At 37.5% G+C, this 22,223-nt stretch overlaps 1 protein-coding gene across 6 annotated transcripts in view; it reads left to right on the top strand.

Annotated features, from left to right (window-relative positions):
• The first annotated feature begins 381 nt into the window (after positions 1-381).
• The window catches only part of thada (THADA armadillo repeat containing), a 181,835-nt gene continuing 159,993 nt past the window's right edge, over positions 382-22,223 (top strand). For 4 of the 6 annotated variants that reach the window (XM_062971393.1, XM_062971397.1, XM_062971402.1 and 1 more), the window contains exons 1-15: positions 383-526; positions 4,425-4,521; positions 7,439-7,533; positions 9,212-9,342; positions 9,937-10,085; positions 10,190-10,222; positions 11,494-11,542; positions 12,719-12,909; positions 13,904-13,998; positions 16,377-16,597; positions 17,346-18,040; positions 20,021-20,172; positions 20,292-20,447; positions 20,629-20,751; positions 22,021-22,144. In XM_062971393.1, coding sequence (XP_062827463.1) covers positions 4,446-4,521; positions 7,439-7,533; positions 9,212-9,342; positions 9,937-10,085; positions 10,190-10,222; positions 11,494-11,542; positions 12,719-12,909; positions 13,904-13,998; positions 16,377-16,597; positions 17,346-18,040; positions 20,021-20,172; positions 20,292-20,447; positions 20,629-20,751; positions 22,021-22,144 — 2,290 coding nt within the window. In that variant the 5' untranslated portion in view covers positions 383-526; positions 4,425-4,445. Of the gene's footprint in view, positions 527-4,421; positions 4,522-7,438; positions 7,534-9,211; positions 9,343-9,936; positions 10,086-10,189; positions 10,223-11,493; positions 11,543-12,718; positions 12,910-13,903; positions 13,999-16,376; positions 16,598-17,345; positions 18,041-20,020; positions 20,173-20,291; positions 20,448-20,628; positions 20,752-22,020; positions 22,145-22,223 lie in introns of all 6 variants that reach the window. The other 2 variants (XM_062971406.1, XM_062971395.1) reach the window with 2 other exon arrangements.

Genomic DNA, 22,223 nt, shown 5'->3' on the forward strand with positions numbered 1-22,223 from the left:
TGAAACACTTCTGGCACAACCTGTAGCAGCAAAGTGTGGTCTTATCCAGGATATACCGAAGTGTGGTACTACTTGAACTGCCAGGGCTGGGTGCTACAGATTTGTGGGATTTGTAGTTTTATAAGGCCTTTAGTCTCCTCTTAAAAGAGGGCTGTTGCTTTACCAAACTACAACTCCCAGAATTTCATATCTTTGAACCATGCCAGTTAAAGAGATGTCCAATTGTATTCCTTTTGTAGAGATGCATCACTGCCCGCTTGCAAAATGGCCGCCTCGGCGACAGCAAGCCTGGCAAGGAACAGCATTTCCTTCCCTTCAGAGCAATGCTTCTCTCGGACTTCTATTCCCAGAATGCTCTGCCAGCTTGGCCAATGGCAAAGGCTTCTGGGAGTCGGAGTCTGGGAGGGAATCGCGTGGCGGGCCGGCTGGAGCGCAGTTCCTGAATTGCCTGCTTGTTCTGCCTCCCTTTTTTTGGCATTTGCCTGCAAGAGAGGAAGGAAAGGACCGGGTTGGACTCTCTTGCGGGGTAAGAATTTGGGAGGGTTGGTGTGGCGAGCCTCCTTTAAGAGTTACTATCCAAAGGGAGATTTTTGCAAGAATTGTATGGCAAACTGAAGATGCATGTCTACACTATAGAAATCGTGCAGTTTGATGCCGCTTTCATTGCCTTTGCTCAATGTTATGGAATCCTGGGATTTGTAGTTTGGTGTGGCACTAGCATTCTTTGGCTGAGAAGGCTAAAGAAGAGCTTCAACTCCCATGATCCTACCTATAGCACTAAGCTATGGCAGTTAAAGTGGTGTCAAACCACATTAATTCTATAGTGTAGATGCACCCTTACTTACAGGTTGAGTGTGCCTTCTCTGAAATGCTCAGAAGTGTTTTAGATTTTTTTCCCTTTTTGAATACAGTAGAGTCTCACTTATCCAACATAAACGGGCCGGCAGAACGTTGGATAAGCGAATATGTTGGATAATAAGGAGGGGTTAAGGAAAAGCCTATTAAACATCAAATTAGGTTATGATTTTACAAATTAAGCACCAAAACATCATGTTATACAACACATTTGACAGAAAAAGTATTTCAATATTCAATAATGCTATGTAGTAATTACTGTATTTACGAATTTAGCACCAAAATATCACGATGTATTGAAAACATTGATTACAAAAATGCGTTGGATAATCCAGAACGTTGGATAAGCGAATGTTGGATAAGTGAGACTCTACTGTAGTTGCATATAATACTAGTTTATTAATGCTTTGATTAGGCTCGCATACAAAATAAAAAATACAGTAGAGTCTCACTTATCCAACCCTCGCTTATCCGACGTTCTGGATTATCCAGCACATTTTTGTAGTCAATTTTTTCAATACATCGTGATATTTTGGTGCTAAATTCGTAAATACAGTAATTCCTACATAGCATTACTGTGTATTGAACTACTTTTTCTGTCAAATTTGTTGTATAACATGATGTTTTGGTGCTTAATTTATAAAATCATAACCTAATTTAATGTTTAATAGGCTTTTCCTTCATCTCTCCTTATTATCCAACATATTCGCTTATCCAACGTTCTGCCGGCCTGTTTACGTTGGATAAGCGAGACTCTACTGTACAATGTAAAAATGCAACGATATAAAACTATAAAAGTATTAAATAAACAATCTGCACATAGATCCTGCATATACAGTAATAATGATAATAATACAATGCAACATGATATAAACAAACAACAATACTAAAATTTAGATTAGTAAAAAAATTATATAAGAGCATACTCAAAACAAATCAGTTGCAATATCAGCAATACATTTTACATGGATTTTAACTGCTGCCAATGAGGGAAAGAGAAACCTTGTGGGTTACTTGCGTCTACAAAATGTGTTAGTTGTCATAAAGATGGAACCTGAATCTAAACATGATATTAACTTATGGTTCATAGGCATTTTATTTGCATAGCCTGAAGGTTTGTTTTATACTCAGTGTTTTTAATAAGTTATGCACTAAATATGTACACAGAACCATCAAAAAGAACACATGTCACCATCTCAGCCACCCATGTGTTTTTTTCTGAACCGGGTTAAAACGCTGAGCTGCTGAACTTGCTGACCGAAAAGTTGGGAGTTCGAATTTGGGGAGTGGGGTGTGCTACCACTGTTAGTTCCGGCTTCTGCTAACCTAACAGTTCGAAAACATGCAAATGTGAGTAGGCCAATAGGTACCGCTCCAGCGGGAATGATAACGGCGCTCCTTGCAGTCATGCTGGCCATGCCAGCTTTTTGGCTTAGAAATTGAGATGAGCACCAACCCCCAGAGTCAGACCTGACTAGAATTTAATGTCGGGGAAAACCTTTACCTTTACCTAATAATAGTTTAATGCATAGTTAATATTCTGGCGTTCATTTTTCATGTGATCCTTTTTCAAAGTTATCACTCCTGTATATTTACATGTTGAGGTATAGCTCTGAACTCTGTGGTGTCCTAGGGTTTATTTATTTATTTCGTGTCAAAAGCATTGCATAAATAGGTTTAAAACTGATAAAATAAAGGGAGCACAAGCAGCTAAATAATTTTATACCAAAAACAGGCAACAGCAACCGGATTGCCTGTAGGTTTAAACAATTCTTCCTCTGTGCATGAGGCAGGGCATTGTGGGCAAGTGTACAGATGCTGAGTTGTTTGTTCTGCTCCACAGTCACACAAGGTGGAGGATTCTTCTGGGTAGTACCATTTAGCCAGGTTGTCTTTTGATCTGCCCACTCCTCTTCTGAGTCTGTTCAGGGACTTCCAAGTTGCCCATTCTTGGTTTGCCCATGGAGGCAGACCCTCGTGGGGGGCCATCCAGTTGGGATTGCCTGATTTTGCTGCTCACAGGTATACTATTGTTGTTGCTGAAGAAACATTTAGAGGAGTGGTGGTTCTTATGAAACTTTTCCTTGATTTAAGTCTACTGGGAGGAGGCTTATAGCCATATAGTTGGTGGCTTTCACAGTGTTCAACCTTATTTCTCTCACAATTGGCAGCAACTTCCTGTTGCACATCGGGGGGGAGGGGGGCAATGCCAGCTAGCTTATAAAGTCTATCAAAGCCGAGATATTTAGAGTGGGAACAGTGTTCAAGCTCTTGGCCTTCCCAGGTAACTTTCAATTTTCTGTTGGCTTCACGGTTATATAGATGAAAAGCACACACTTGTGTCTTGGTAGCGTTAGGCTTCAGGTGGTTATCTTTGTAGTAGCTGGAGAGATCTTACAGGGCGTTAGTAAGTTGGGTTTATAGTATACTATTACCTCACTTCATAATGAGAGATAGGCTGCACTGGCCTATTTTGTCACTTATTTAATGCTCTGTGCCACCATGTTAGCTGGCTTAAATACCCTAAAGCAGTGGTTCCCAACTTTTGGGCCTCCAGGTGTTTGGACTTCAACTCCCAGAAATCCCAGCAGTTTACTAGCTGTTAGGAACTGTGGGAGCTGAAGTCCAAAACACCTTGAGGCCCAAAGATTGGGAACCACTGGTATAGGTATAGATAATGAGCCTCATATCTGTGCATGGTACATTCCTGGACTTACCATGGAAATGTGAAACTACAGAAAATAGTGAACTTTTTTGAAATAGACTTTTTTTGACAGAAGCATACCATAAAATCATGCTGGAGGACATTAAAATGCTTGCAAAGAGCATACTTTTTCAGACTCAGGTAAGTGAAACTGTGGCTACTAGTTCCACTGACATGGGGGTCATAATGTATTTCAGAGGAAGGAACTGAGAAAACTATCTCTAAGTATTACTTGATTAAGAAAATGCTTATGAAATTGCCATAAGTTGACAACTGAGGCCCCTTCCACACAGCGGAATGAAATCTCACATTATATGCTTTGAACTGGAATATATGGAAGTGTGGACTCAGAATCCAGTTCAAAGCAGATATTGTAGGATTTTCTGCCTTGGTATTCTGGGGGCCCTTCCAGACAGGCCCTATACCCCAGGATCTGAGCCCAGGTTTTCTGTTTATCCCAGATAAACAGTGCCAGTGCGGACTCATATAATCCAATTTAAAGCAGAAAACCTGGGTTTTATGACAGTGTGGAAGGGCCCTGAGTTTAGGTTCTGTACACACACACACACATACACACACAATCCTCTTCTGTGGGTTTTACTATTCGTAAAGTCAGGTTCTGTTGCAAGCCACATTACCAGAGTGTCAAAAGTTTGTGATCAGGTATATGCACTTCAGTGAAATATTTTTTTTTAAAGAGAACAATGGATGAAAATCTTTTCCAAACTTCTTGCACAGTTATGTAAGAACGAACTGGAACAAATGTTTTGTAAAACTGCGTTGAACTGAGACGGAAAAATCTTTACTTTTAAACTGCATTTATAATAGTGTTGGTGCTAAGTGTCATTGTGTTTTTTTCAAGTAGGTAGTTCTTTAATCTGTTAAAATGGTTTTTAAAAAGAAGAAAGAGATGCAAGTTGATGCCTTTGTTCTTGATCACCAGAAGCTTGAAAGACTTAGCTGTAAGTATAATTAAGTTGTTTAATTTGTCTCTCTAGACATATTTCAGCGGTACCATAATGACTTTTTAAATTCATTCCCCTTTATGATATCTTTTAAGTTAAAAGAAAAATCCATTCTTTTTATGCACAGTGGTTTATGAGCTCTTCACATCCCATTTTGAAAGAAAAGTTTCTGCATTGATGATTACATTAAAAGGAAAGCATTTCAGAACATTTGATTTGTACAACTTTTCCTAAAGAATTATTGAGGGTACCTTTGAGACATTTCCCTACCTATCTAGCATGACATAGGAAGTGCTGTATATGCTCATGCATAACTCATGAAATGTTAGTAAAAATATAAATTCAAAAACCTGGGTTGACTGGATTGAACATGAATGGCACTGCAAACTAATTCAACCAGAGAATTCAGCCATAGCAGAGCACTTGATGAACCAACCTGGACGCAGCATATTTTTTGAGAACACAGAAATGCTGGATCACTCTAACAACTACCAATGTCAGACTACACAGAGAAGCGATTGAAATCCACAAGCATGTGGACAATTTTAATAGAAGGTAGGAAACCATGAAAATGAACAAAATCTGGCTACCAGTATTAAAAAATGCTGAAATCAGGACAGTAAATAAAGAACAACACTCAAAAATTCCACACAGAAATTCCACACAGAAAACAATCAGGACCAGCTAATACCTCCTAACAAAGTATTCCCCCATGCAGGAAAGAGCCAAGCTTTGAAGCTGCATTGCCATTAAATGCTAATCAACGTGGCCAATAGCTACATCAACTGCGTCAAACAGACAAGAGTTCTTTCTCCCACCCTGAACTTTCCACAGATATATAAACTCTTCTTGCCTAGTTTCCAATATAGCTCACAACCTCTGAGGATGCCTGCCATAGATGCAGACGAAACATCAGAAGAGAATGCCTCTGGAACATGGCCATACAGCCCGGAAAACTCACAGCAATCCTATTACACCTTAATTCTTTCTTTTTTTTCTGTGTCAGGAGCGACTTGAGAAATTGCAAGTCGCTTCTGGTGTGAGAGAATTGGCCATCTGCAAGGATATTGCCCAGGGGACGCCCAGATGTTTTGATGTTTTTATCATCCTTATGGGAGGCTTCTCTCATGTCCCCACATGGAGCTGGAGCTGATAGAGGGAGCTCATCCGCGCTCTCCCTGGGTTGGATTAGAACCTGGTAACCTTCAGGTCAGCAACCCAACCTTCAAGTCACAAGGCTTTAATCCCCTACGCCATCGGGGGTTCCATACCTTAATTCTGATAAAAAAGAAAACATTCCCTTTTCTGAGTAAAGTGACAGAAGGGATATGCGAACTTTGACTCCATAGAGATCGATAGGACAGTTTTTGGAATGTTGTTTGTTTGTAGTTCCAAAAATTGTCCTATAAACCTCAATGGACTTCAAAATGTGCATGCCTATTAAAATTCTTTTCTTCCTGTAAAGTTTTTGTATTTCAAAAAATGGCCTTCCTTGCCTTCCATCTGCAGAAGCTGCTCTATATAGATTTCCAAACTGTGCTGGGTTTGTTTCAGAATGGGAGCATGTACCTATGTGTTTTATTAATAATTTTTAATTCGAGATAATAGAATAAAAGAGTTGGAAGAGACCACAAGGGCATCCCGTCAATCCCCTGCTACAGAAAACACAATCAAAATAGTGGGTTGCTGTGAATTTTCCGGGCTGTATGGCCATGTTCCAGAAGAATTTTCTCCTGACATTTCAGCCACATCTATGGCAGGCATCCTCAGAAATTGTGGGGTATATTGGAAACTAGGCTAGTGACAGATGGTCATCCGTTCTCTGCTTAAAAGCCTTTAGAGAAGGAGATTCCACCACACTCTGATGCAGGATATTCCACTGTTGAACAGCTCTTACCATCAGGAAGTTCATCCTAATGTTTAGGTGGAATCTCTTCTTCTGCAATTTGAATCCACGGTTATAATTGCATTAAAATGAGGATTTTAGCAAGAACAGCCTCTTGTCACAGCAGCAGGAGGGCATTGCCTTGTTCTTTATCCTATTTAAAAGTAATCATCAACTCTTTTGGTTTTTGAGCCAAACCGGAAACAAAACACATGAGAAATTGGGATTGATAAAAGTACTGTATACATGTAATTGGAAATAAAATCAAACGAAATAAATGCACAATACTATATTCCAATCGGATAGTTAATATCAAAATGCCTGGCCATGATAAATGGAAATATATGTACAAAAACCATGCAACTACTGTACTATGTTACAAAAAAATTCCTCTATTTGTGTTAATGCTTGCCTGGCATGTCTCTTGTCAAGGACAAGTATTTTGATTATTGCACTTCATTTGCATTATAGTACTTTTTTCACATATTTTACGTATATTTGTTCCATATGCAATACCATTCATTTGTTTTGTGTTTCCCTTAAGTGTGTTCACTGAAGCTGAATCTACAGTTATCCGCATAGGTTTTTTCTGCCTGTGTAAATTGTGGCAGAATATAACAAAGTACATAGGGCATCTTTTGTAATACAGGCAGTCCCCAAGTTACGAGCAAGACAGTTTCTGCAGGTTTGTTCTTAAGTTGAATGTGTTACTAAGTCAAAACAGGTACATTTTTAAGTGTAACTCCAGCTAAATACACACACACACACACACACAGAGAGAGTTTTGGATATCACAGGAAAGGGTTAACACCCCTGTGGTGTTTGTTTTGCTGCCTGTGTGCTTGTTCAGAAGATTTCTCCTCACTTTCTGTCCCTGTGATAATTGGAGTGAATCTTGCTCACTTCCTATTATCTCACCCCCCCCCCCCCCCCATATTAACTATGAGTTGGGTGTTTATAATTCGGCAGCTGCCTGTATACATGTGTTGATGCAGCATTGAAGACATTTCTTTCTTTCTTTATGTACAGCTTTTGCAGATGCTGAAGGCCAAAATCTAGCTTCTGTTTTGTTGCGCTGCGCGCAGTTGAATGATGGCATCCAGCAAATCCATTATATCAAACAGGTTTGATTTTATTAATTGTAATAAAAAGTAGTAATTGGGAAATATGTGAAGGTCAGAATATTTTAAAAAATTGCTAAAACTTCATTTTCTAATTAAAGCTGATTTCATAAGCTAGGAATAGTTGAAGCTGAAGTAATGACAGGTCAACATGATTCAAAATCTGCTCTGATATTAAAGTAGTAATCTTAAGATGAATTTATTAAAATTTATAAGAATTGGAATTCTAGCTGAAATTGATACATTGTTAATATGATTTGTACTCCAAATTATTAATCTGTTTTAAATATTTTGTTTTATGCTTAGCAGAAGCTGAAATAAAATTATATAGAACAAGAAATATATGTAATTGATAGTTGCCTTTGCTTGAGGAGGGAAAAACTCAGTTGTGTTTTAAAGAGTGTGTTTTATTAAGTGTGTGTGTGTGGTGTAGTTTTATATTTTATTGTGTTAGTTTAGCTTTTTATATTTTAAATAGGGGGGTGGTGGTTGGCTGGTCATGTTGGTAGGGGTGGATTGTGGGGTAGGATGTGAGGTTTCTGTTTTGATATTTTTTGTGGGGTTTTTTGCTTTTTAAATCATTTTTTAAAGTCTTCTCTGTACTAATCTTTGTGTACTATTGTGATTTCTGTCACTCAGTTCTACCTGGTCTCTGATCATTATTTTTTTTCTTTACAGCTCAGAACATTCGTATTTTGCTTGCTCTATTCTTATATTTGCACTACATTGCAATATTTATTTGTTTATCTGTATTTTTAAGTTGTACAAAATAGGTATAACTGAAAAGGCTTTGCTATTCATCCATTGATTTTCATCAAAATATTGGATTTTTTTCTGCATGAGAATTCTGTTTGGATTCATATGCAAGTTTATTTTGAGTAATTTTCTTGGGAAGTATCAGTAGAATCATTCATGAGCAGCAAGTCAAACCGGAGCAGCAATTTTATTAATTTCAGTCCATATTCTAACAGAAAACTGATAGCTTATATGGCAATTGTTTATTTATCATGTCAGAAGCGAGCTGAGGATACAAGTTGTAATGTATTTGAAAACACAAAGTTAAAAAAACTTGGCATTATACTAAATGCTCTTTGTCTAGTAACTGGCCACTTGGAGTGCCTCTGGTGTTGCTGTAAGAAAGTCCTCCATTGTGCATGTAGCAGAGCTCAAACTGCATTATAGTAGGTGGTCTGTGGTTTACTCTTCTTCACATTCGCATGTTGTGGACTCCACTTTGTAGCCCCATTTCTTAAGGTTGGCAGTTAAAAGTGGGTTACTAAGAGTACAAGAGAAGATATATCTCTTGTATGCTTGGGAGAATTTCAGGAGTAGAAAAACAGATTATGGTAAGATGGTAAAACTTTGTAGCACAGTGAAGAAGAGATATGCTCAATGATAGTGAATATCTGGGGGTAAGAAGACAGAAAAATTTTAAGGGGAAAGAGAAATGGAATAAAATATTTTAATGAAGTAGAAGGCATGACTGGCTGCATCACAAGAGCACTCCATGCTGCAATATGATGCACCAGGTGTCTCTCCTGTTACTTGTTTTTTCTGATGCCCATTAACTATATAGTAGATCACATACTTACGGTAGATTTATTTTAAATTCAGTTTGTAAGCTTAAGAGGATATAATATATAACACAATTTATTAAGTGTGCAACTTCTTTTATTTATAGATTGTGCCTTTATTAGAGAAGATGGATGTGAATAGTTTATACGATCCTATGGTTAAAAGCTGCTTAGATATTTTGGGATGTATATTTTTATCTTTGGATATAAAGAATCCTTTGAAGAAAGTGTTGGCAAGGTAATGTTTGTGGGACAGCTTGTACCTCTAAAAAAGCTGCCTGTATTAACTGATTCTTTCCATTATTCAAAGTTTTTTTTCTATACCAAATATGTGTTCTCTTTTATAAACAAATATTCCAGCTGTCCTTATTTTTTCTTGCCAACTTCTGTTTTCCTTTTCAATTTAATCTGGAGCATTTTGATCAGATGGGCAGTGGTGGTAGCATGTAAATATTGGATGAGGAGCCCCCAGTGGCACAGTGGATTAAACCCTTGTGCTGGCAGGACTGATGACTTAAAGGTCGGGTTGCTGACCTGAAGGTTGCTGGTTCAAATTCAACCTGGGGAGAGCGTGGATCAGCTCCCTCTATCAGCTCCAGCTCCATGTGGGGACATGAGAGAAGCCTCCCACAGTATGGTAAAACATCAAAATATTTGGGCGTCCCCTGGGCAACGTCCTTGCAGACAGCCAATTCTCTCACACCAGAAGCAACTTGCAATTTTTCAAGTTGCTCCGAAAAAATGTAAATATTGGATCAAATTGGATGTTTATTAATTTGAAAGCTTTTATTAATTACCTCTCAGATTATTTAATATTTCTCTTCAACTACAGCTCCTTAAATGGATACCCAGAACCTCTTATTCAGGAAGCTACACTGAGTTTTGTGGCTTGCCTAGAGGAGGAATTAAAAACTACAGATCTGTCCCAGTATAGAAAAACTATGGACAACCTTGCTTTCTGTATGGAAAATTTTCACATAGGTATGATACCTTTTTCACTTTTGGGGACTTTGGTCAATTTTAAAAATAATTTATATAGATATGGTCTGTAAATGCTGCTAAAATATATTCTTTTAACATTTCAGGCAAATCATGTGTGAACATCCTGTTAGAAGAAGGTAAATTCTTGGTATTTCTACACTAAGAAATATTTTAATAGTAAAATTAAAACATTTTAAACATGTGATTATGAGTCATGTATTTTTCTCTTTTAGTAGGTTTACTGGTAATAGAAAAGATTCCTACTTCCAATAGTTTTCAAAAGTTTTAAAACGAGACCTGAAACATGTTGACTATAGCAAAAGGGACCAAGATTTGCATTTAACATAGTAATCATTTAAATGCAATGTGCATGGGATGCAAAAGCCTTATATTCATAAATGTCTATCTTCGCTTTTCTACTATGCAAGTGGGAGAAGGATTTTGCCAGTGGCTACCTTCCCCTGATCCTGGTTCATCATCCAATCCACATCGTTTCCAATTGAATCTAATGCAAATCCTAGGGTATGGATATGACATATTTAACTGATCAGAGCTAGTTATAAACGCATTCTCTTAGTACTTTATTTTTGTAATGCTCCCTTGAACTACATTCTGGAACTGGCAAGCATACGCAGGTTACTCAGCCAATGCAACTACAGTATTCATTGCAAGGATGAGTAGCAACTGATGGTCCAGGAGCCACATGAGGTGGGCTGTCTGGATCAATGGGCTCCGCACCTGCAATTTCAACTCCCCTGCTATTTAATAATAAGGGGCATGATCCTCCATGTTATTTTTCGTATCCGTGTGGATTCCTTCATGGAACCAAACATCTGTGGATATGACAAGCCCACTGTATATCTCTCCTATATCTCAGAGGACTGTACCTTTTCCACCATTCCTCTGGCTGATTTTTTTTACTTTTAATTTCCCCAAATTAAGGGTGAATTTTGGAATTAACGGTGTCCTAGAATCGCAGATTTTTTTTAAAGTTTGTGCATTGCTGATGGCATGATTGTTTCAGTTCAAGCGAGAAATTCATTATCCCTATTGGTTTTTAAAAAAGTGGTTTAAAAAGTATGCTGATCTTGAAAGAGGGGTTTGAATGCAATGGAGGTCCTCCTGTTTTTCCAAAATCAGAGCTCCCAAAAAAAGGGGGAGGGGCGCATCTTGCAATCATCAGCATACGGTATATATATTTTTAAAAGGTTAATAAAGTAGATTAAAGAAACAAAGGAGTTAAAAAACTGTTTTTGGCAGACACCCAGCTACTTTAGAAGTGGGCTGGGCCCATGGAATAAAGTGTCAAATGAATAAATGTGTAGATTTATAAGATAGCTTTAATATAAAATCGGTTTCTTATATCAAATAATGTTTTCTGTTTATTTTTCCAACTGTAATTTCACAGTTCTTCGATTTCTACAGAGGTCTATACATGAAATAGAGGAAGAAAGTAGGTGAGTGCTGCTGAATATAAAATTAGATGTGCAAAATGCCATGTGGGAGCATAAAAGGATATGTTATTTATTTAAATAATTATATAAATGTATATCCTGCCTTCCTCCTAATATGGGATTCTCTGTGGAAGGAAGTATTTTTCTCTCCCTTCACTTTCCTAAAGGGGAGGAGTAGTACCAAGGTTTCTTGAAGTCACTTTTGCTTTATGGAAAAGAACCCCATTTGACAAAACAGTTTTGAAATGCAAAGGTAAAAGGTGCTGAAAAAAACCCTGGACACAATGACTTGTGCACAGAACAAATTGGACTTGTATTGTAAACAATGTAAAGAAGCAGGCAACAAAAGATAACAAAAAGAGCAATTAAAAGAAAATTCAGACCTAAAGTTGGTATCACCAGCATGACTTACCAATAGAGTTGTACATTCCAGTTGTTGAAGAAGAGACACTAGGAAACACTATTTGTAAAAAGTTCAGAAGTAATAAATGGTCTGGTAGTAGGAAACAAGTTGCATCTAGGGACACCTCCACTGAGATGTGGCATTGATTTCCCCTATAAAGTAATGTTTAGCTTTTTACAAAAAAAGACATTTAAGATACAGTATAAGCAGTGAGAAATGCCAAAGCACCAAGGTAGGTTAAGAAAAGAAAGAGGCATTACTATTATAGTGCAAACATATATTGGATACATATATTCATTGGAAGCACATCAGACAATTTAAGAAGAAAATCAACCTAAGAGCAAAGCCATGATTGTGTGATTCATGAGAAATTACAGTTTGCTGTGAAAGAAATTGCTGTGCCACAACATCTGATTGTCCTGATAATAACCTACATTTTGGGGAAGAGGCCACTGTGAGGACACAATATGGGCTGTCATAGATCGAAGTTGACTTGCTTGTAGTTAAGAACAAAGTACGTGGAAATAGACATCTGGTTCAATTTAGCCCCTCTATCCTGTGGAGCTGAAATTTCCTCTTTGCCACCTGTCTTGGGTGACTATGTGATGGATTTTGGAAGGAACAAAGAGGCCTTTAATGAGGAGAATAGGACCAAATTTTGCAGTGGAAATATAACTATGCAGTGTTTCATCCAATGTTTAAATATAGGTTTGCAGGGTTTTATATTTTTTAAATTAAGAGTCTAACACAATAATTTGATTTGATTTTTTAAAAAGAAAGCTCAGAGGAAACCGCATTGCTCAGACTCGCTTGATGCATGATTTGCTGATGGGTGTTAAAGTTTCAATGATATTGATACAAAAAATTGAAGAAAATGTTCAGGAAAATACTTGGAAGAGATTGGATTGTCCTGCTTGGCAAATTATGTGTGGACTACTGACTACTTTTATATGCTTCTTAAATAAAGGTAAGTATTGCCCTTGTTCATGTTACCTATCCATTTCCAAAAAAACCAAAAACAATTAAGCACTACTCAATTTGGAAGAGGATTGTCTTGCTTTGCTATAAAATTAATATGTGAAGTAATACAACTCAAATCTGGGATATAAGTCTTCATATGGAGAACATATCACAGTTGTAAATATTCCTGACTGGAATCAATTAATCATGATTTCACTCCTGGGAGTGGCGGTCGTGGTGGTTTTTGTCCATTTCTTTTTAGTCCACTCACTATTCCTCATGAAGTGTAGACTGCAAGGATGGATAGAGGACCCCTGGAACAATATGTGAGCTGATGTTGGAGGTTGCAAGGGCAGATTTAACTGGCGTAAAACCTCTTATATTGCTGTAAATGACAGAGTGTGTGTGTCTCTTCTTCAAATGAAAGGAGTTACTCTGTTTGTGGAAAAACTACTTTGGATTTCCGCAGGTGTCCCTTTAAGAACTGTCATATTTGTTTCTGATAGAAAATATTTCTTTAGTTTAAGTACCATCTTCTGGAAATATGAGTCTAATCTGCAGCAAGAATCTATGGTATTTTTTATGTTCATAATACAGGCACATTTAATATGTTAAACAAATTGGGTGAATTGCTTATAGGTCAGAAATGTTCACTTAGGCTTTCTAGTTTCTCTGACTCTTGTATCTTGTCTAGGAGTACTCAGTTTGTCCCCTCATCTCCTTTTTGTTACTGCACTTTGTTGGGTTGGTGTAATGGATGGAGCAACAATAAGATTGCCATAAAATTAATGTGGTTGCCATATGTTGGTAGATGACTTAGAATCATGGAGTTGGAAGAGACCACAAGAGCCATGTAGTCCAACCCCATTCTACTGTGCAGGAACAATAAAAGAATTTCTGATTTGAATGCACATACATACACATGTTAGGAATGACTTCTAGAAAAACAAGGATGCCACTTAATTTTTTTTCTAATATTACTGTGTATTCTCATTTTATAGAAGATCTCTTACAGACAGTTCAGACTACAGCAGGATTGGCTGTTGTTCTTTTTATTAAAAATATGTTTGAACCAGCTGAACAACTACCATGTTTGGTGAGTATTTCCTTTTCAATAGAAAAAAATTAAAATCAGTTTATAAATGTGATCAGAATACATTAACTTGATTGTTGCAGAGAGAAAATGACCTAAAAATATAACTGTCGTTTCAGTGTTGGTTAGTTCCAACAAATACTATTCAAGAATAAGTCTTGCAAGTTTCAGTGAGACCACGACCTGGATAAATGAAGACAGGGCTGCAACCTTAGAATTTTATTACCACAGTTAATAATTTTTCCACATTCTGAAGCATTTTAGGTCTACGTCCAACTGTTAATCCCAAGTAGAAGAAACTTGAGAGGATGTGCAGAGCAAACCTATGCTAAGACCCATTGTATCCAATTTATTTATTTCATGTCAAAAGCATTGCATAACAAATAAATTTTAAAGTGATGAAAAAAGAGGAAATCACAAGCAACTAAATAGTTTTAGACCAAAAGCGGGCAACAGCAACTGCATTGTCCGTAGCTTTAAACAACTCCTCCTCCATACATGAGGCAGGACATTGTGGGCAAGCATACATACACAACTGTTTGTCCGGCTCCACAGTCACACAAGGTGGAGGATTCCTCCAGGTAGTGCCACCTTGCCAACTTGTCTTTAGATCTGCCCACTCCGCTTCTGAGTCTGTTTAGGGACTTCCAAATTGCCCATTCTTGGTTTGCCCCTGGAGGAGGACCCTCATGGGGGGGCTATCCAGTTAGAATTACAAGGTTTAGCTGCCCAGAGGGACACCCTTGCTGCTGCTGGAGGAACATCAAGTGGAGTGGTGGTTCTCATGGATGAGGCTTCTAGAGGTGTATAGGATTGCACTCTTCTTAATAAATATGAATACAGTCTGGTTTAACTACTTAACTTACAACAGGATAAAAAACATGGATTGTAATATATGAACAAGACCCGGCCACAAAGCCAGATGCCAACTTTGTTTCCAGATCTACTCTGGGAACAATATTACATGGACCAATAACATCATACACAGGTTCTCCTACTCCAATGTGATGAATGTTATCTTTTCCTAGTAGAATCATAGAATCATAGAGTTGGAAGAGACCCCGTGAGCCATCCAATTCAACCCCATTCTGCCAAGAAGCAGGAAAATTGCATTCAAAGCACCCCTGACAGATGGCCATCCAGCCTCTGTTTAAAAGCCTTCCACACACGCTGGGGCAGAGAGTTGTACTGCTGAACAGCTCTCACATTGAGGAAGTTCTTCCTAATGTTCAGGTGGAATCTCCTTTCCTGTAGTTTAAAGCCATGGTTCCGTGTTCCAGTCTCCAGGGTACCAGAAAACAAGCTTGCTCCCTCGCCCCATGACTTCCCCTCACAAATTTTATACATGGCTATCATGTTTCTTCTCAATCGTCTCTTCTACAGGCTAAACATGCCCAGTGCTTTAAGCAGCTCCTCATAGGGCTTGTTCTCCAGGCCCTTGATCATTTTAGTCACCCTCCTCTGGACACATTCCAGCTTGTCAACATCTCCCTTAAATTGCGGTACCCAATGAGGATTATCTAATTTGAAGCAGACAATGTGGATTATCTGGTGGAATCTTCTTTCCTATAGTTTGAAGCCCATATAATTCTCCATTAGACAAACAGAGCAATCTCTCTGCAAGAGGTTTGTCAGAAGTCTGACATTAGAAATGGCAGTATCCCAAAACCAGTTGCAGAATGTATCAATCTTCCTGCACATACTGAATGGGATTTAGAGTTCACGGTCCTTGAATAAGGAAATTACAAAGGAAAGAGAAACTGCTGAAGTGAATAATGTTAATAAATTCCAGTTCATTAGCAGAGTTGTGAAGAAAGACAATGATTTTATGGCACAATACATATATGAAGAACCTTTGCTGTTGCACATATAACAAAAATAATCTTCTCAAAGTGTTTTGAACCTGGATTAAGTTGAATTATTGCTCTCACACATCAACCCCAAGTAATCACTATAAAGTTCTGAAGGACATGTATCACTTTGCGCAACCCTTTGTAAATATAGGAAAGGGTCATACTTTGCACTTTTCTGGGTGCTATTACATTCTATCCTTTTCCCGTGACTGTATACATACATACACTTTGTACATGAAGCTTTAAAATCATTCAGTGCTGCGTCTGAAGAAGTAGGTGTATATCATGTTTGCTCATGGTAAAATAATAACAAATTTGTCTTAAAGTTGCTCCACATTTCTTCCCTCCCCCTCTTTTCCCCCCTATACCATGTTTTTATATAACATCACCTAGTCAAAACTGAGATGTAGGTCATCATAGAATTTTGTCAGCTGCATTATCGTTTCTTGTATGTTTCTAACAGATTTTGGGACCATGATTGTGCTTTTCCCCGCAGTGGTTTCAGTAACATTACATTGCTTTTTGCAGATCAGTAACTTGCTGTGTGGTGAACTGAAATGTTCTGATGTACCAACCTGGTTCATGGACAGCTGTGGAAATCTGTGTAATGCTACACTTTCAGACTCAGTCCTCCTTTTCCTTTCACATGGAGCACTGGCTATGTTAGACTGGAAGAACAACAACACAGGGCAGATTGTTGAGAAACTGCTCTTGGATATTGCCCAGACTTTGTTGACCTTGAGTACACGGTAAAATCCCACCCCACCCCCACCCCCACAATTATTTCATTTATTCAGATTGAACTTGGTTCATTTGTTTTTAGAGTTCAGGTTGTAGTTTGAATATGTACTCAAATATAAATTGGGTTTAACAAAACATGATAAAGCATATTAAAAATTATATTTTTGAAGATAATTCAAGTATTCTGAAATGATTTGGAAAGATGGTTGGGCTTTGGCAGGTTATTTGGAACAGTTAATCAATTCCGGTTTACGTTAATGGGAATTATTGTTGTATAGAAACATGGGATTGTATTACATGTTCATTTCTAATTTTAGTAACCGAATTCTATGGCCTATATATGAGCATATTCTTTATTCTCATTCTTTGTCGTTGTATTATTGATATTGACCAGATTATGGTTTCAGGACTAATAGCATTCTAACTATGCGTTAGTGAGAAGTAAAGTAGTTGCCTTTGGAGTTCTTGTACTATAACTCTGCTTTACATGTGGTAGGATAAAATGGAGAAGTGGGGCCATTTCACACCAATTTTATGGTCTTGTATCATTTATTTCCAAAGTTGAAACTACTACAATTAAATACTGTATTTTCAGTATTTACATGCACACATAAGCACTTTACAAGAAAATACATTTTCCAGTACTTAGGATAGAGATAGTGGTTTCATAGGGTTGCGATGCTTGGCAAATGATCGAGGATACAAACTCTGCTGGTTCTAACATTTCTACTTCATACTATTATTTGATCCTTGAAGGCTAAAAGAATCTGCGATGGCTGCATCCCTCTCCAGAGTTGTAACTATTTGGACGAATGCGGCTTTGGATGCTCTTCAGTCAAGCTCTATAAATCTGAAGACGAGTCTTAGTGGAAACACAGATACAATTGGAAAAATGCTGGATTATGTGTATGCGCATTGGGAACATCCTCTGGATGCTGTTAGGCATCAAACCAAACTTATATTTAAGAATATCTTACAAATACATCAGGCGACCGTAAAAGGATCTGTTGATGTAAAAGTAGATCCTTTCTTCTTGGGTTTAATTGATAGCTTGCTAAGTTTGGAATGGCACGTTAAAGGTAAATATTCATCCCTCGGCTGTCTTGTGGAGTGTATTGGAATTGAGTATATTTTAGCAATGGATAAGACAATTCCTGCTCAGATCTTGAGTGTCATGAGTGATCAGTCTTTCGCACCTTATGCAAGTGATCTGTTGGAAATCATGTTTGTGAATCACAAGAGGCATCTTACATCCATTTTGGAAGGAAACACCTGGATTGACAGTTGGCATGAGACATGGGTGTCTCCCCTGCTTTTAATTTTGTGTGATGGAAATGCAGAGCAAGCCATGTATGTAACAGACTATTATCTACCAAAATTGCTGAAATGTAGCCCTGAAAGCATGAACTACATGTTCAAAATCCTTTGGACATCGGCAGAATGTAATGTCGGTAAGACCAGACTTTAATATCTTGTATATAAGGTGTCTGAATGTGTGATAATGATGATGCTATCGTATTCTGACACAGTTTTGTTAGAAAGTATAGTGTAGGAAATTCCAAACTCCGATTCAGAGCATGAATAACAAGAGTGTTCTTTTATGACAGCAAATATAGCTGAAAATTCCCTTTTTCATACTTACATAAAAACAAAGTAAATGTCATATTGTTAACTATTTTACAGTGATGTATTTTGTTTTATTTAACAATTCAGAGCAGCACACTTTTGTTAAAGATGCACAATAAATTTTCTCCCACTCTTGACTCTTTCCAGTACAAAAGTATATTATATTGACTTGTTTACAGAGTACAGTTCTGTTGTATTCTGTTCTAAGCAAGGATATGCAAGGAATGTAGATAAGGAATATGAAACTGCAGTTCAGTGTATTCACTATACTATGATGTTATATTATTTATAATCCTTTCTGCATAATAATTTTTATTTATTTCTTGTAAGTGTAGATATAGCAAAAGTGGGAAAACAAAAAGCAAGTAGTAAAGAATGGTGAGAAGAGAGACAGGGAGTGAAAAAAAGAGGAGAAGAAAAATAATAATAAAAAAATGAAGTGCTGTTTGACTTCCCATCTGTGCTTCGGAGACTCTTTTTTGTTTTCCTTTAACTTTTGTCATTTTCTCTAGCCTCCTTTCCATTAGCTCACTTCTATATACAAGACAGATCTATCATAAGATCCATTTTTCTTTTTCTCAGGAATTTTATAACGTTTGTCCAATCAGTCTTATTTTTCCCTTCTCTTATTTTTTGTGTCAAAATGTCCATTTGTATAATGTCCAATATTTTGGTTAGAATTCGGAGGTTCTTTTCTTTTCCAAACTCTTGCTAAGGTCAATCTAGCTGCAGTGCTAATGTAAAATAGTATTCTATCATAATTTTTCTTTAATATTGAGTTTGAGAATCCTAGTAGGTACGTTTCTGGTTTTAATTTGAATTTGGTTCCTATCATCTTTTGTGTCATTTGGTGAATTGTCTTCCAAAATTCTTTGATTTTCCCACATGTCCATTGGTGAAAGAAGGTTCCTATTCCCCCCCCCCCACACACACACACATTTCCAGCATAATTTACAGTTCTTTTTGGTGAATTTTGCTAATCTGTCTGGGGTATAATACCAATGGAACTACATCTTATACCAATTTTCTCTTATATCTGTTGCCGCTGTGTATTTTTTTCCAGATCTCTTCCCAAAGAGATATAATTCTTTCTGTTAGCAGCATGAAAGATAAAGCATTCCTTCCCAAACATCTGGACTTCATAACCTGTGCTATTTCAATACAATACAGAAAATAGAAGATAATTTTTAAGGAGTCACAAATGGTGGCTTTCATAAATGGTCTGCTTTTGAATTGTTTTATTAATTTCACATCCTGTACGCTAACTAGTGTGAGTTTTAAAGGCCAAGGACCTGCTTTAGGTGTTGTATGCAAAAGGATCTTAATCTAACACCTTTGAGACTGAGACCCCTTCTACTCTGCCATATAATCCAGATTATCAAAGCGATAATCCACATTATCTGCTTTGAACTGGATTATATGAGTCCACACTGCCATATAGTTCAGTTCAAAGCAGTTACGGTAATCTGGATTTTATATGGCGGTGTAGAAGGGGCTTCAGTTAGTCTTAAAGGTGCTAGAAGAACCTTTTGCGTATTGATCCAGACTAACATGGCCATGTGTTTGGATTCCATCGTACTTAGTCATCATATTATTGTTTGATTTTAGAAAACAATAGACTAAAGGAGATGATGATGATGCTTATTTATACTCCACTTTTTCTCTTCGCAAAGGAGACATAATTCTCCTTTGTGGAGAGAAAAAGGAAATTATTTTTGTGGATGTATTTAGCAGAATAGAAAGGAGGCTCAGGAGTATCATAATTTTTTTGCCAGTGAATATATATTTGTTTTTGTTTTTTTTAGGATCTTGCAGTACCAGAGGTGCACTTGGAGCCTTGATGGCCTGCCTGAGGACAGCCAGAGCTCATGGGCACTTACAGTTTACAGACATAATGCATGGTGGCCTAGTATCCATTGGATGTATAAAACAAGGCTTAGTCCATCAACATGATCAGGTACATCTCTGCATATTGGGGGAGGGGGCTGCTGTATGTGATGTTTTTACTTTTAAAATGATTAACTGCTGTGAAAAAGCAGGCTTCATTTTCAGCTCTTGATTCTTTTGTTTTTAAAGGTACGGATAGATGCTTTGGGTGTGCTCTGTGAGAGTCATCGCAGCACAGAAACAATCTCCCTTGAAGAAATGCAACTCATACAGTTTTTTATTAGATACAACTTGAACAGCCAGTCTCCAGCAGTGAGGCAGCAGATTTGTTCCCTACTAAAAAAGGTAAACTTGAATTGTGAATAGGAAAAGGAGCATGTCAAACCTCTTTGCTGAAATTTACTAAAATTCTCTGCAAGCCAGATTTAATGATGTGCTTTGTCTTTCTTCTCCAAACATGACATAAGCTGTGATATTATCTACAGTGTTTCTAACTGGGTGGTGTTTTCTATTTCTCTTTTAAAAGTTGTTCTGCCGAATATATGAAAGCGCCCAGGGAGCCCATAAAATGCAGCAAACAAAATCTAAGCAGGATTTAGTTAAGGACTCTGTTATATGGGATCCATTAATGACTTTGCAGCTGTACAAGGTATGTGTTGTAACTTGTTTTAAAGTATAAAAAATTATGGTAACAACCATGTAGCAGTTATCGAATAATCCCGTAGATGCAGAAGAGAATGAAGAAAATAAATCATTTTGTGGTAAAGAACTTTTAGATACAAGATAGGGAAGCAGTTCCATGAAACTCCCTTATTGTAACTTGGAATAAATTATCTATTTAATCCACTATTGTCTATGTTGACTAATAAAAATTGTCAGAAGTCTTTAATAGGAGTTACCAGGGTGTGTACTTTGGAAAATGGATTTAAACCAGTGATCCAAGCTGGCATTTTCTAAGCGAAACCAGGGAATTCAAAGACCATGGTGTCCCACACCTGAAACATCTTGTTTCAAAACCTTTTGCCAGTTCCACATATGAGCCCCTGGTGGCACAGTGGGTTAAACCACTGAGCTGCTGAACTTGCTGACTTGCTGAAAGGTCAGTGGGTCGAATTAGGGGAGCGGGGTGAACTCCCACTGTTAGCCCCAACTTCTGCCAACCTAGCAGTTTGAAAACATGCAAAATGTGAGTAGATCAATAGGTATTGCTCCAGCGAGAAGGTAATGGTGCTCCATGCAGTCATGCTGGCCAAATGATCTTGGAGGTGTCTATGGAAAAAGACAGCTTTTTGGCTTAGAAATGAAGATGAACGCCAACCCCCAGAGTCGGACACGACTAGACTTAATGTCAGGGGAAAACCCTTACCTACACATGCGAAACGTTCATTTGGTCATGATGAGGCCATTTGGTCACACACTCACCTTATTTTGTTTGTGCAGCCTTTATATAGCAGTGAAATGCAATGGGGGGTTGCCTCCATCTATTATTAAATGCCTCCGGTGGCTTGGTTAGAAATGTCCAGGAACTAAATTGCTTTGTTAGTCTGCATTAGTATACAAAGGCATTATGTAGCACTTTTTATACATCATCAGATTTGATGAGGGTGACCCAATCTACAAATACAAATTTATTTCTCTTGGTCACTTTACAGAGATCCCGGCTGCTATGTACTCATAGCCTTATTTAATTAATAGCCTTGGGAACAGAGAATATCGACATTGTAATTTTGCATGCCATACTGTAATGAGAATTTTTCCAAGCACAGTATGTGAATCATCACTCTATATTTGGATGTAGTGACACAGAATATGGATATACCTGCTTTTATCTACATATTAATAATTATATAATAAACTATTATATAATTTATTTAATCATTGTGTATGCTACAAACGGGATTGCTGTTTTGGTCCTCAGGATTTCATGTCATCTGTCTGTGGTATACTATTTGGAGCTCTATTTCCTGGTTCATCCCATCCAACCAGATTTACAGCACTGACTCTTTTGACAATAATAACTGAAACATTTCCTGTTTTAGAAGGTAAGTTGTTTGGAAAAGAGGGTGAGGAAGGGCTTTGCTGAAAATGCTGTACAGAGAGAAGAAAATACCATGTGGCCTA

The sequence above is a fragment of the Anolis carolinensis genome, chromosome 1 (assembly GCF_035594765.1).
Source record: "Anolis carolinensis isolate JA03-04 chromosome 1, rAnoCar3.1.pri, whole genome shotgun sequence".
NCBI lineage: Eukaryota > Metazoa > Chordata > Lepidosauria > Squamata > Dactyloidae > Anolis > Anolis carolinensis.